The sequence below is a fragment of the Epinephelus fuscoguttatus genome, linkage group LG6 (assembly GCF_011397635.1).
Source record: "Epinephelus fuscoguttatus linkage group LG6, E.fuscoguttatus.final_Chr_v1".
Classification (NCBI taxonomy): Eukaryota; Metazoa; Chordata; class Actinopteri; order Perciformes; family Serranidae; genus Epinephelus; species Epinephelus fuscoguttatus.
The window spans coordinates 25,579,091-25,594,026 of NC_064757.1; the positions used below are offsets into that span (position 1 = coordinate 25,579,091).

General features: G+C 42.2%; 1 protein-coding gene across 5 annotated transcripts in view; it reads left to right on the top strand.

Annotated features, from left to right (window-relative positions):
• The first annotated feature begins 111 nt into the window (after nt 1-111).
• Nucleotides 112-14,936, top strand: part of agtpbp1 (ATP/GTP binding carboxypeptidase 1) — a 37,454-nt gene continuing 22,629 nt past the window's right edge. For 4 of the 5 annotated variants that reach the window (XR_007449514.1, XM_049578677.1, XM_049578678.1 and 1 more), the window contains exons 1-9: nt 112-235; nt 1,625-1,683; nt 3,362-3,492; nt 11,643-11,710; nt 12,059-12,122; nt 12,494-12,640; nt 14,151-14,282; nt 14,408-14,501; nt 14,622-14,659. Coding sequence is in view for 4 of the 5 variants with exons in the window: in XM_049578677.1 (XP_049434634.1) it covers nt 1,652-1,683; nt 3,362-3,492; nt 11,643-11,710; nt 12,059-12,122; nt 12,494-12,640; nt 14,151-14,282; nt 14,408-14,501; nt 14,622-14,659 (706 nt within the window). In the remaining variant the exon portion in view is untranslated. Of the gene's footprint in view, nt 236-1,624; nt 1,684-3,361; nt 3,493-6,777; nt 10,351-11,642; nt 11,711-12,058; nt 12,123-12,493; nt 12,641-14,150; nt 14,283-14,407; nt 14,502-14,621; nt 14,660-14,936 lie in introns of those variants that run through there. The other variant, XM_049578680.1, reaches the window with a different exon arrangement.

Below are 14,936 nucleotides of genomic sequence, written 5' to 3' on the forward strand. Positions count from 1 at the left end.
GAGAGCTTTCTGTCCTTGTATGGCAGCGCCTAAAGCCAAGATGCTCTGCTCTGCTGTCTCCACTGAGCAGAGCAACGAACTCTCGCGTTACTTAGCGATAGCCCCGTGACAGTTGGGGCTGGTCTCATCACAACATCATCAGGGCGTTTTAGGCAACGCTCAGACACACAGCAACGGTATCCCTTATCTTAGATTTGATCCACCCTGAATGGGACAGCAGTTCCTTTCCATACAGGTTTGTAAAGTCCTATTTATTGTTAGCAACACGAAGGTTTATTGCTTTAGCTGCTGCGCCTGTTAGCGCTTTATTGTTAGCATATTCCTCCGTTAGCTAGCCTGCTGGCGCAGACAGGCGGCCGTTAATGAGTGACTAGTCCAGCAGGTGCAGCGGGGGGCAACAGTCTCAGCTAGGTTTATCCCACTTAGCATCTTGTAAAACAGCATTGCTTAGCTGTTTACCTTACTAACAATAGCCTAATGACAGTGACTTGCCCAAATGTCCCTGCCGGCTGCTGTTACGACGGTGGCTGTTCGCGTTTTCTAAATGGTTGTGGAAGGAAGCAGCCCTGTGGGGTTATTGTGGCCAGGCCACCATCTGTCCTGTGTAAGCTGGCCTCCGCAACATGTCAGTTTACAATTGCTGTGTAAAACGCTTCAGATAGATTATCCCAAACACAGGGCTTTTATGGTCGGATGTAGCTGCTCATATTCTCACAAGGCGCGACCTGGCATGCTCATCTCGTTGTACCTGTGTAGTAAGACAGGTTGGTGGGCTTTGCAGTCTCACTCTGCAAGCTTTGGCAAAGCCTGATGAGGAGTTAGCCAGCTTTGTGAAAAGCTTATTTTTAATTGAAAAATACTACTAACATCTCATTGTTTATGTGTTGCTATTAATTTATTTTTTGTCTTTGTTTTATGGGTTAAAAATGTAATATGTCATTGTTATTTTAAGCATGTTAAATCCCTTAATAAACCATCTGACACTATGATGACTGATAGCCTTAGATTTACAACTGCATCGTTTATGACTCATCCTATCTCGCCTCCTGAATGCTTCTGTATTCACTGTCTGACCTAATCTAATCCAGGGCTCTTGGGAGACCTGTGAAAATGCAATTCACTCAACTGAAGTGTAGTCACTTGCTCGACTTTTCTGCTGAATGATGCCATTTTTTTGTCTGTCTTTGTCGTTTGTTGTTTGGTGTAATGCAGCTGAACTGAGTATGCTTCAGTCAAACCTGGTCTTCAGATTACCTTGTCTACAGTTCTTTTGTCTCCAGACATTTGAGATCTGCAGCATAAAGTGCAGCCCCTTTTGATTTTTGTACCATCAGTCAGAAGGTTCTGGTGTAGTCAATATGAGCCATCTGTCTGCAGCTGTACGTGTCCCAGCACATCCTGGACAGGTCACTAGTTTGTTCATTCACAGCTATGAGCAGTTTAGGTTGATCGTCATCTGGTTTTGGCACAGCTGCAGGGCTGACTACAGTGTGAGATAACAACAGAGGGAATTCAGTGAGATTTCTTTTGCCACACAAAGTTTTCATGTTACTTTCTAAAATTGTTCAGTGTGTTTATACGTCCTTTTTTGTCAGTAATGTCTTTATTTTTCTTTCTCTTGCAGACGACATGAAATGCTGAAGTGGTAAAAATGAACAAACCCAAAATGGCCACAGAGAAAGGGTGAGTTGCTTTGATATTTTAGTGTTTATACACAAACACACACGTGGGCTGTGATTTGTAGTACGCTTGTGTTTCTGTGTTGTGTGAAAGCTGGTCTGTCACAACCATCTGTTCACATACTGGACTCTTTCTCACCGAGCACTTACCTTTTCCCTCCCTGGTGTGATCACACTCTTGCAGTATTCTACCTTATAAATGTATGTGTACCAGTGTTTTTCCCTGCTTCTTGTTGCACTGTCTGTTTCTGTTTGTGCAACACAGCAGATAATCAGTTGATCCTTCTTGAGCCGTCCATATGTATTTGTCATGATGACTAAAAGCTGCAACGCTCGTCATTAATGCAGCAGAAACGACCTTGGAATAAACCTATCAGTCTGTTTGTCCTGATCAGGGTTGAACATTTATAATCTGTTCATTTTCTTGTTAATCTGTGTTCATTTATGTGACTTATGCAGCATGTTTATTTAGGCTTTACTTCTCCTGCAGTATGTTTCCCTTTGTCCAGACTTGCATCACTTTTTTCTTATTTTTTTTCCAGTTTTCTTTTTCTCTCTGCAGCGTGCGCACAAACACACACACACACACACACACACACACACACACACATACACACACACAGAGTCTCTCTCAGTCTCTCTGTCTTTATAAGGACATAGGAGAAACTCAGCTCCACTGGGCACTATCACAGAGTTTTGATTCTGTCTCCCATGTTTGCTGTTGCTTTACCAACAACTGACCTCTGACCTTGTTTCCAGCTGAGCGCCACTGAGCTAAGATTATAAAAAGGGGGATGGGTCACTATCCCAGAAATAGTGAAGCCCTAAGAGACCATCTCAACACTCAGCTTTATCAAAATGAATGAAACAGAGATCTAAAAGTCGGTATTTAAACACAGCCTGCCAATTTGTCATTTTTCTAGCATTGCACTATGTTACAGAAAGGCTATTTTTGTTGCTGAGACATATTTGACTCACTTTGGGCATATAAGGGCATATGTGCATGTGAAGGGCTGCTTTATGTTGGCTCTCCAGTGTCACCCAGTGCTGCATAAACTGACAGTGAGCCATCACTGTAATCCTTATAATCTGAGACATGGATAGGGAATCATGACAGATTTTCCTTTTAACACAGACTCATGTATTAAAGCTGTACCTCACTGGTTTTATATATCTATATTTATCCTTTCTCGAAATACTTACACAGGAATTAATTTGTGATTGAAGTTATCCTGTTACATATATTCTTTAGGGGTGTAAATCACAAGTTTATATTGATTCTATGGACAACGATACAATATTTGCATTTGTCATAAAGTCTGCGACAGTACAAGTCCGTTGAATTCAGGCGCCTGTGATTGATATGAGGCATAATCAGTAAATATCCTCATTGTCTTATTCTTGGCTGCTTGCTGTTGCCTTAGTGGCGCTAGGCTGCTAGCACTGTTTAAATGTTGAGAAGGAGTTGTGCTTGTACACAAATGGTGACACACACGTGCCATTGGAATTTCAAAATAAAGGCATATCTTAAAGATGACAATATGTATCAATGTTTTCACTTTGCATCAATATTATTGAATCACTGATCACTGAACTGATGTATCGATCAAGGTCAATGTGTTGTTACACTCCCAATATTCCTTCCTAAAAGTGAAAATGTGTGTGTGTGCGTGTGTTTCCAGCGTTCCCAGTAACTCCAGGGTACTGATGCTCCTGGGCCAACTGGAGAGGATGAACAGAGAGGCCATGGTGAAAGATGTGGAGACGGCAAGACAGGTCACCGCAAAGATATTTCATCTCATACAGACACAGGGTGAGAGAGCACACACACACACACACACACACACACACACAAAATAACATGCAATGGGCTCAAACTGAAACTACAGAAAAGATAAATCCAACATTTATGTGTTTCTATAGAGACATGAATTGTGTATGGTAGTGTCATCTCCAAGTGTGATAACTGACCAGTGCTGCCACCTCTTGGTACTTTCTTGGTACTTGCCGCTGTAATGACGAACAGTATCAGCCCTAAATTTCACCGTTGACAGAACATCATACCTTCATTATAATATGCTGATACAAAAAATGTTTATTTTAACAGTAATTGTCAAAACAATAAGTTCAAGCATAAGGAAACGGAAAGGAGTAACAACCACCACCAACACACACACACACACACACACACACACACACAACTGTCCACAAGTAAATATGCTGTAACCCACACCATATTCCCCTTCATGGTGACTGGTCAGAGCAATGATGGTTTCAGGTTGATATTGGCTAACCTACCTGGCATAAGGCACAGACACTGATAGGCACAGACCGTCTGCATGTTGATTTAAAATAGCACTCCACTGATTTCACAACTATATTTTTGGACTCACAATAGACACTTTTAAAAAAATATCAAAATTCAGCAGAACCTGAGATGATATTTTTGTTACACACATTCTTCTCCCTCATCAAAACTTGGTACCTCCATTACCTGCAATGAGACTTGACCGATGGCAGATTGATCAGAGATTTGGGTGTGTTATCTCCTCAGTACCATGTTCCCCTTTATAGAGACAGTTCACCCAAAATCAAAAATACATATTTTACCTCTTACATGCAGTGGTATTTATCAGTCTAGATTGTTTTGGTGTGACTTGCAGAGTGTTGGAGGTATCAGCCAGAGAGATGTCTGCCCTCTCTCGAATATACTAAGTAGATGGCACTCAGCTTCGGGTGCTCAAAGTACTGATGAAATACATTTGAAAAACTCAACAGCGATGTCTCTTTCCAGAAATCATGACCCGGTTACTCAAGATAATCCGCAGACCTTGTTGTGAGCAGTTTCACATAGGAACTATTTTCTTTCTACCGAACTACACCTGCCAACTGTATAACCAAGGCAGGAGTGCATCTACTGCTAGCTCACCTAGCACCACTGAGCTACCTAACGTTACAGCTCAGTCAAGGAGGACCCCATTAATGTTTACACTGTGCGCTATCACCAGTATGAGCCTATCGTCCATGAGTAGATGCACTCTTACTTCTGCCTGGTGATACAATTGCCAGATGTGGTGCAGTAGAGAGAAAATAGTTCCTACATAAAACTGCTCACAGCAAGGTCTGTGGATTACCTTGAGTAACTGGGTCATGATTTCTGGAAAGAGATTTCTGTTCAGGTAGAGCTCTGTTTACACAGCAGTTGCTGTGTAAACAGAGCTGGGTTAGTTTACCAGTAGTCAAAGTGTGGATGGATTGATACAGTGTCTCCGGATCTGGTTCTCTGATTACTCTTTTGAAAGGAGAGCAGAAGAGAAGACCTGACAGTGAAAGAAGGAGGCATTGTGCTGCGTCGCTTTGTAGAACAGACTGAAACATGAGTGCGTCTCTGTTAGCAGGGTGCCTCTCTGCCATCCTGAAGAGCTGGGATGAATAGAAATCCCTGATGCAAGCATCTTTGCTCCAGTGCTTTAACAATTTGTTGATTAATGTATTATGTCACACTGATGGAAAATTACAACAGTTCTGTTACTTGTTAATGTCAAGCAAATTACCAAACACTCTCTGTTGCGGCTTCTCAAATGTGAGGATTTGCTGCCTTTGTCTGTTTTACATTTCAGAAATGACTGTCTTTACGTATTGGTTATACAAAAGAAGCAATTTTAACACATAATAGACTAAACAATTAATCAGTTAAAGGTACATTGTTTAAGATTCAATGGGATATTTTGGCAGAAATGGAAAATCATATAATAAGTATGTTTTCTTTAGTTTATAAACACCTGAAAATAAGATGTGTTGTTTTTCGTTACTTTAGAATGAGCTGTTTATATCAACATAGGGAACGGGTCCTCATCCATGGAGTCCGCCATGTTGCACTGCCATGATTCTGCAGTAGCAGAACGGACAAACCAAACACTGGCTCTGTCATTTTCACGTTTCCAACTGTTACGACCCCTAGCTCGTGGTGGGAAAAGGGAAGCAACATAAACCAGTTGTAACTGGTAAAAGTAAAATTATTTATTAAACAAGGTTTGGCAAACACAAATTGTGAGGCGAAGCTAAAGGAAAAGGGCTGATGGATGCTGCTCAACTTAAAGAAACAAATAGAACCAAAACTAGAGTATTAATAAGGAGACTAAATAAATCAAAAGCAAGAAACAAAATCGCTAACTAACTCTTGACTGGTTCAAAACGTAACACAATTAGAGCAGCACCGCTTAACCTAGTGTGTCTAAACAGGAGAGATACCTATCAGTATCGTTGGTACAATCAGTTATTGAACCTTACTTTCCCTAGCCCAGTCCTATCTATCTAGTGCCTCATATACTTCAATCATTCAAGTTAATGCCACATTAACATTTACATAATTCGGGAGACGTTTGGCAAGCTGCTCTACAGCCGCACCGATTGATGATCTGGCTGAGGCTTATATAGCCTTGCTCCTCAACTGCAGCCTGGGGATTGGTGGAGCTGATGTGGTACCGTGCCAATCCAAACGAAGGAGACGCGGCCAGGAGATGGAAGGTGGAGGGAAGGCACACCTCCTCAGCGTGAGCCAATCAGGTGCAGGGGATCACACAGCCTGCTCAGCATGAAACACACAACTATACACCAAGTTAAACTGAGGCAGGGGTACGGCGGTGGTGGCCGTAACACCAACATAGTTCATAGCCCATCCACGACCAGCTGAAACTGATTTGTAACTTGAAACTGCTTTAGTTAGTGTTGTTACCAGTTTAAATACCTGGTGCATTTGTTTAGGAGAGGAAGAGACCTGTGTGGATGATTAGGCTCCCACTGAAAGTCTCTTGAACATCTGGTTTTTCAGTTATCAGAGAAAAATGGTGAGCACTCATTAGCAGGTGCGGGGCTAGTGGCCCTTCTGCGATGATCCGAGCAGCATTGGAGAAACACAGACTTGTAATGTGGGTGGCACCATGGTGAAGTGGTTAGCACTGTCGCCTCACAGCAAGATAGTTCCTGGTTTGAACCCCAGGGTGGGGGAGCCCTTCCTAGTGTCAGTGTGGGTTTTCTGCGGGTACTCCAGCTTCCTCCCACAGTCCAAAGACATGCAGGTTAATTGGTGACTCTAAATTGGCCGTAGGTGTGAATGTGAGTGTGAATGGTTATCTGTCTGATAGTATGGCGACCTGTCCAGGATGTACGCCACCTCTCACCCAGTGTCAGCTGGGATAGGCTCCAGCCCCCTGCCACCTCTTACAAGAAGTGGTTATGAAAAATGAATGAATGAATGAATGAAATGAGATGTGTAACGTGAAACTGTGTCAGTGTTTTTACTGGTTTTAATCACCTGGGGTCTCATTTATAAACATTGTGTACGCACAAAATGGGGCCTGAAGGAGACGTTCGCCTCTTCCCACACAAAAGTTGTGATCTATAAAAACAGACTTGGTGAGAGAAACTTTGACACATACTGACGAACATTGTAGACACAGGAAATTGACGATGCAGATGGTGAGGTGAGAGCCTGACTGTAGAAATTGTTGAATATTTTTTGGTTCATGCTTTTTTCTGTAGGCAGGGCTTGAAGTTCTCCAGCACGGTGCTGGATTTCCAGCGCAGGAATATTCGAAGCGCAGCGCCCAGCAGCGGAGGCAGTTTTCAGTCGGCGCCCATGTTAACCTATCTGACTGACTGTCCACACAGGCCACTGAGCAAAGCGGAGCGCCCACAGAGGCTCACGCACTGCAGTGCTTCAGTTCGGCGTCTGGTCTATTTTTCACGCGAGCTGCGAGCGCTTCTGTTAAGCTGGATAGAGCGGGTCGTACCAAACAGGAAGTCAGACACAGAAAAGACGAGAGAATCCGGCCAATTTTCAAAATAAAATAAATTTTAAAAATAAAAACCTGTTTGGTCAGTTTGGTCTAGACACGAGAGAGATGAAAACACAGAGAGAGAGAGAGAGAGAGAGAGAGAGAGAGAGAGAGAGAGGGGCCAATTCCCCCTTTTAATTAGAATTCAAAAAAGAGCCATCAAATTTTATAAACACCTTAAAACAAGTGACCCCAACTCCTACCACTACAAAGCTCTGCAATGCCAAGAGGAGAACATGGAGAAGAGCCCCCTCAGCCAGCTAGTCCTGAGGCTCAGCTCCTCTAACAACACAAGACCTCAGCACAGCCCTCACACAATCTGGACCCACCAAATTATAGAGAAACAAAAAGAACATTACATTAACTATTGGACATCGACCACAAAAACGCAACGCAAACTTCAGTGTTATTTGGCTCTAAATAGACAGTACACGGTGGCAGAATATCTGAGCACCGTGACTGATGAGAAACTGAGGAAGACTTTGACCATGTACAGACTCAGTGACCACAGCTTGGCCATAGAGACGGGCAGACACAGGCAGACCTGGCTGCCCAGAGAGGACAGGTTGTGTGAGCTCTGTCCACACAGACAAGTGGAGACAGAGACACACTTCCTGTTGCACTGCAGCAAGTATGAACACATCAGAGCCGACTTCCTCTCAAAAATAAAACATAAAGTCACTGACTTTGATTCTCTGCCTGATCAAACTAAAATGCAACACATCCTTGGAGAGAACAGAGTCAGCAGCTTAGCAGCAGCAACATATGTCAGGTTATGCCAAAGCCTGAGGGACAACCATCACAACACCTGACACACCTGTCTATATTTACAGTCCTTGTAACTCACAATCTACATTTTTCTTTATTCATTTTTTTTTCTATATTATATATTGGTGTATTGTATTGTAGATTGGTGTATTTTGTATTATATATCATATATTTAATCTTTTTTTTTATAGTTTTCTGACTTACTTTTATTATTGTACTTTATTTGTAAATTTTAATGTCTTTGGCAATATTGTTAATCTACAGTCATGCCAATAAAGCTTATTGAATTGAATTGAGAGAGAGAGAGAGAGAGAGAGAGAAATGGCTGCAGGTTGGGGGCTGCAATTCAGAGAGATAGAAGATGCTCCTTGATGTCAAAGGTCGTGAGTTCAAGCATCAACTGATATAAAATGTACATTTTAATGCAGACATTTTTGTTGTTTTCCTATTCTGCCTATTCTACCCAACCAGATTAATTAAATTTCAGGCACAGGATTTTTTCTTGCTTCAAGCCCTGTGTAGGTACATTTTTAGTATGCATCCTAAGCATAATTTTATAAATGAGATCACTGGTCCATTTGTTTTGGAGAGGAGGAGATCTCTGCAAATAATTCAGATCCTGGTGAAAACCAGTGATCACTGAATGAGTCATAACCAGGAGTCATGCTTTGACATGGGAGAAGTTTTCCTCCCCATTAGATGCCACAAGATCCTACACACTGCTCTTAGTATTGAAAGAAATTATCAGATATCAACAGATAAATCAGTGCTGAAAATAGCTGATACCTACAGCCATTACTTAAAACACTGAATAAGAAAAGTTAACCACAATACTGGAGATGTGTTTACTGTTTCCCCATGTGTGTACTAACCTACAAACTCCATTTTTTTGTCGGTGGCTCTTACATTACCTTTGCCCTGGAGCTAGGTTTTCATTTAGTGGCTTTTTCATTGTAGATTTTTTAAATGAGGGCAACTTGTGATCACTCGGGTCAAGCCTTAATGGAGCCTTTATGTGAAGGTGAAGAATCCTGCTGAATCATCACCTCATATTTTGAGCCTGCTGGCATACTTTGAACCCACTCGGAACTTCTTCCCTCGCGCTTTTCTTAAATTTCATCTGTCCTCTTCCCTTAATTCCCTACTTCCTCCCACTCCCCACTTCAAAGTAAACTTGTGGTTAATCCGTCATGACGGATGCGCACAGTGGAGAGGCTTCTGTCTGTGACCCTGTCAATCAGTATATATCAGCTGTTCCTCTCTCATCTGCTGCTTGGCTGTCTGTCACACCCTGACTGCAGCCTCAACCTGAAATGTGTATGAGCATGACGTCTGTTAGGGGGATGGAGGGGGTCCATGACCCTGTTTGCAGTAACTATACACCCCGAGACAGACTTTGCTGTACTCTTGTCTCATGTTCAGAATTTTAGGAGCTTAGGAGACAGTAAAGAGATACCAAGAGAAAGAGCAGGGATTATAGGGAGGAATGAGAGCCAGGAGTTGTCAGTGGGTTGTAAACTCATGCATGTGATGAAAAGATGCATTAAAATTTAAGCGTAAAGCAGCTGTCCCTATAGTGCTGACAGGGGAGGTCAGAGAAAGAGGAGAGGACGCATGAGGAGAGGTATCCTATACAGCTGTCAGTTTTCTAGGACTAGTTGGTGGTTTAGTTTCTAGTAGCGTGCAAGGGGAGGTGCTGAGCGCAATATTCATCATGACCTGCCCCTAAGCTCAGTGTGTTGGTTCACAGCTGGAGGACTGGCCAGCTAAGCAGTCTACCTCTCGCCTCAGAGGGATAGAGAACCACCAGTGTAACATTCAGAGAGCCTTCATGCTTCATATGGACCATCAAGCTCCGAGGCATTTGATTCACAGCAGACCTGCACTGTAAACATCCAGGACTCAAGAGGCCGCCAACCTGGGATTTTGGAAACATATTTTCTCCCACAGCTTCGGTGAACTTTGAGACTGTTATGAAATGGAGTACCGCTACACAAGGAGATACTATCAATCTTTGGTCGCCCCGGAGCCACCATACAGGGTGCAGTATGATGAAAATGCTTCAGGTATTTTGACTCCGGCTCTTAAAAATCCTCAGAGGCATAGATTTTCACAGCTGCATTATCTATGATGGCACTCGTGTTACAGATATATTTTAAATATTCCACTTTGCTCAGGCCAGCAGGTTAGAACAACCAGTATGACTTCTGCAATCTTCACAATTCATGTTCAGCACTTTAAACAGTCTGCCACAGCTTACTACTATCTACAGTCACTGGAAAAGACATAAATGATGGTTAGTGTGCAGATAACAAAAAGCTGACTGGCTGCTTTACTTGAGTGCAATCATAAAGCTTCATAAATTCTTATTAGACCACACATTTTACAAGCAAAATAAAATCATTGAGCAGTAAATAGATAAAGCAGCAAATCATTGTTATGCATTATTGGTTTTTTTTTATTTGATATCTTATTATTTTTTAGAGATGCTCCTATGTGTAACCCCTAGTGATGTTTGTTATTCGAGGATTAGTGCTGAAATGTTGTTTTGGAGCGTTTTCAAAAAGTCTGGCATGACAGAAATGTTTTCAGAGGTCACTGCTCTTTAAGGCACTGAACTGTGTGTATGCGTGTGTGTGTGTGTGTGCGTGTTTACATTCTCAGCATTGTTAATTGAAAGGGACGTCTTTATGATATTGTATGTGTTTATATATACGTCGGCAGTCCACTATAAACTAATGCGGGTTTATATAAGTCATTTTGAAAAGGTCGAAGGACTTCAGTGTCTGTTCCATACTCTCTGTCCTGTATTTGTGTTTGGAGAGTTTGTTCCAGGACAAGCAGGATCAAACACAGAGACCTCTCTAAAGAGGTCGGGAATTTGTCAGCTCCTAAATTACAGGCCAGGTGGAGGGTGTGATTCAAAGAGGTGGACAGGTGGAAAAAGAGAGACAAAAGATAGAGGTGAAGCAGGAGTTGTAGCCAAAGCTTTTATTTTTACATCTTGAGCGGGGCAGTTTTTAAGAGGAGAGAATGTAAAGCTCATGTGTGCAGAAGCTAAGATTTAACACAATGATAAAAAGGAGCTTTGATGATATGAAATATATGCAGTAGAATCTTTGTAACTACAAGTCCCCAGGAGAGCATTCTTCACACCTTCCAGCATAATCCTCTGTGACATTGTGACTTGTCTGTAATTGTTGACCTAACATTTACAGGACAACCGGCTGTACTTGAATAACTGCCCCCACTTTGCTTGTGGGATAAGCCCATGAGTTGTTTTGCACAAATGCAGCATTGTTTGTCTTCACATCACTTCCTTTTCCTTCCTTCCTTTTTGTTTTGTTGTGTGTTGCAGAGAAGAGCGGCAAAGAGGTGATGTCCAAAGGCTCCAGTGGCATGGAGGTCTTACTGGCTTCACTGGAGGTCAGCTTACTCACCAACACAACTGGACACCGCAGATTGTGACATGACAAACCAGTAACACAAAGCTTGTTCTGAAGCTTTTACTTGTGTCTGCACAAATGGAGTGGTTTCCTTATAAGTCTGACTAGCAGATACTTACTCATCTTTGTGCTAGGCTAAGCTAAACGGCTGCTGGTGCTAGCTTCACGTTTATCCGACAGCCGTCAAAGTGGTAACAGTCTAACTGATGCATTGTTTGATTTGAGATTAGACTGCGCACATAGAAGAGAGAACATCAAGTAAAAATGTCTGTAACCCACTTTACACACCTGTATATTGTTTAACAAGTGTACCGTGTGGCTCCGACAGAATACCCGGGATGTCCAGACCACTCTGAACATCTTGTACATTCTCAGTGAGCTGCTGACTGTGGGTGAGTGGCGGTTTTGTTTCCTTTTTTCCAGACTTGATGAGCAGTTTATGCCCTGATTTTGAGAGCTGATGACATTTATTTCCCTGCTGGATAGTCACTTAGTGGGCAATTTAACTGTCATTTCTAATTTAGAGAAAGTATTTGGAAAAGCATTTACTGTTTCATGACTGTGAGAAGTATTTTAAAAGCATAAACTATTAATATTGCCACTCTAATAAATGACAAATGATATTAAATTGGAAATGTAGCTAGGATTGATAAAGCAGTAATGTTTTAAGGTTTGTGCTATCCAGGACTTCAACTGCATATCCCCATCGTAATTGATGTTGTATCACATTTAATGCTGTTTTGTTGTTGTTTTCTGTTTTTAGGCAGAGGTCGCAGAGTGGGAGTATTTGTGTCTAAAGGAGGAACGGGAATATTATTCCAGATTCTGATCACTGCCAGTAAGGAGCTGCCTCCCAGTGAAGAACTCATGCTGCAGCTTCACTCACTGCTCGCCAAGGTTGGCCCAAAAGGTAGGCTTAATGTCACCCTGTTAAACAAACAAACACAGCACAGAGTACACCGATAGATCAGGGTAGTCAGGTTCTAATGTTATTTTTTTATTCCTGTGTTATTGAATTTGCTCTTCTTTCTGTTTCCTTGTTTTGCTTTGTTATATGTGAACCATGTCCTGTCACTTAATGTCAGCTAAAGTCTGGTCTGTGCTGTTAAAGGTGCTCTGTTTAGTTTCCTTGTAAATAAATAAAAGTTACATTTACTTTGATATTTCTCACCAAAATGCATTGTGTGTTGAGGTCTAACAAACGTTGGGTGCATTTCCTTGCTTTAAAGACATTTTAGCATGCTTTCACACCTGCCCTGTTTGGTTCGGTTCAAGCGAACTTAAGTTTGTTTGCCCTCTAAGTGTGGTTTGTTTGGGCAGGTGTGAACACAGCAATTGCACTCGGATGTGAACAAAACAACCAGACCGAGACCTTCTTGAAGAGGTGGTCTCAGTCTGGTTACAAACAAACTCTGGTGGAGTTTGTTTGTGGTGAGAACGTGTTCCGACCTCAATCTGAACCAGCTGCAGTCACATGACACATTGTTTGGGTTAAACATGAGCATGTTACAGTCCTGGAGGATTATTAATGTGCACCTCCTCCTGTACTGCCTTAATATGCACATTCAGCACATCCAATGCATCAAAACATTGTTTTCTAGTTGGAGCTGCGCCTCGTTGTCAAACTGTATGGTTTGCCTAAAATGAACAATGACAGCAATATAGTCCACGATGAGCAGCGCTAAAATCAACCTGCGTAGTTGTCCCTCCATTGTGACATTAGAAAGTGTCACATTTATTTTGCAAGTGTGCTCTTCTTCAATGTTTTGTTTACTTCCTGGATTTTTCCTGCATGGAAATTCTGACCAATCAAAAGCAGCTTTCTTGTGCAAGGCATTTTATCTGGTCCACTTGTAAATGCTACCGTGAGAACACAAACCTACTCTAGGCAATTATTCAACTTTCTAACAAAATTAACTCCTGATTCAGACCAAAGCAAGACAACTCTAGGTCTGAGAGCACCCTGAAATATTTTAAATTGCCAGCAGGGATGATGTCTTCTTCTTCACTGCCTTTGCGGGTGAATTGCTACATTTCTTGGCTCATTACTGCCAGCTGTAGATCAGTAGAATACTGTGAAACCATTGGCAAGATGTGAAACACACCATCTGAGTGGAAGAAGAATAGATTTAGCTTGCCTCAAAGGCCTTACAAGGAATGGCAGGCCTGTCCCTTGCTCTCACAGTCAGGCAGTCTTATATCAGGAGAGACTTCAGAGACCATCTGAGTGTTTGCATGCATGCATGCATGCACCTGCTGCGTCCGAGTGTGTGTGTGTGCACTATACAAATGAGGCAGGGACTCATAACATAGTGGTCAAAAATTCTCTCTCAAGACTGTACTGTTATTTAATTAAATCACTGAGAATCTACTGATGATACTCTGCATAATATCTGACCTTACAACCTCTGTATGTTCAGACAGAAAGTTTGGAGTGAAGGCCCGACTAAGCGGAGCGCTGAACGTCACAGTCAACTTAATGAAACAGAACCTACAGAACACCAAACTGCTTCTGCCCTGCCTGCAGGTTCTCAGGGTTTACTCCACCAACTGTAAGCCATTTCTTTGAAGATAGAGAGAAGTTTAAGTCGCAAGCAGATGAAGTGTCAGTGGTATTGGCTGTCTGCTTCTACCTTTGCCTGATGTCTCTTCATGTATGTGTTTGTTTTTGCAAAAGCTGTGAATGCTATTTCTTTGGGCAAGAATGGAGTGGTGGAACTCATGTTCAAGATTGCCGCGCCGTACAGCAAGAAGAACACCAGCCTGCTGAAGTAAGCAGACGACTGAGTGTTGTGTTCTAAGAAACTAACGACAGCCACAAGCTGCAGCATCTTTACTTCTTTCAGTTTTGTTTTCCATGTAACTAATTTGTCATGTTTCTTATTCAACAGGGTCGCTCTGGATGCACTGGGAGCACTGCTGAAATCCAGTGAGTAATTTGCTTTGTAGTGATGACTTGACTCTTCAGTAGTGTAGTGATCCTTCATTAGTGCTTGTGTCCATTCTGTATCACCTTCCTCTGCCTCTCTAACCTCCATGTTCATCAACCCCTTGCCTGGCCTTGACTAATTTTCTGATTCTGTTGATGATCAATCAACATGGATTTCAACTTCCCCTTCTTACCTCTCCCATGCTTCTCTTCATCCCATCCCTTAGTCGCAAAGCACAGATTATCACTGCTGTCTCTCCTCCTTCCTTCTCTTTCC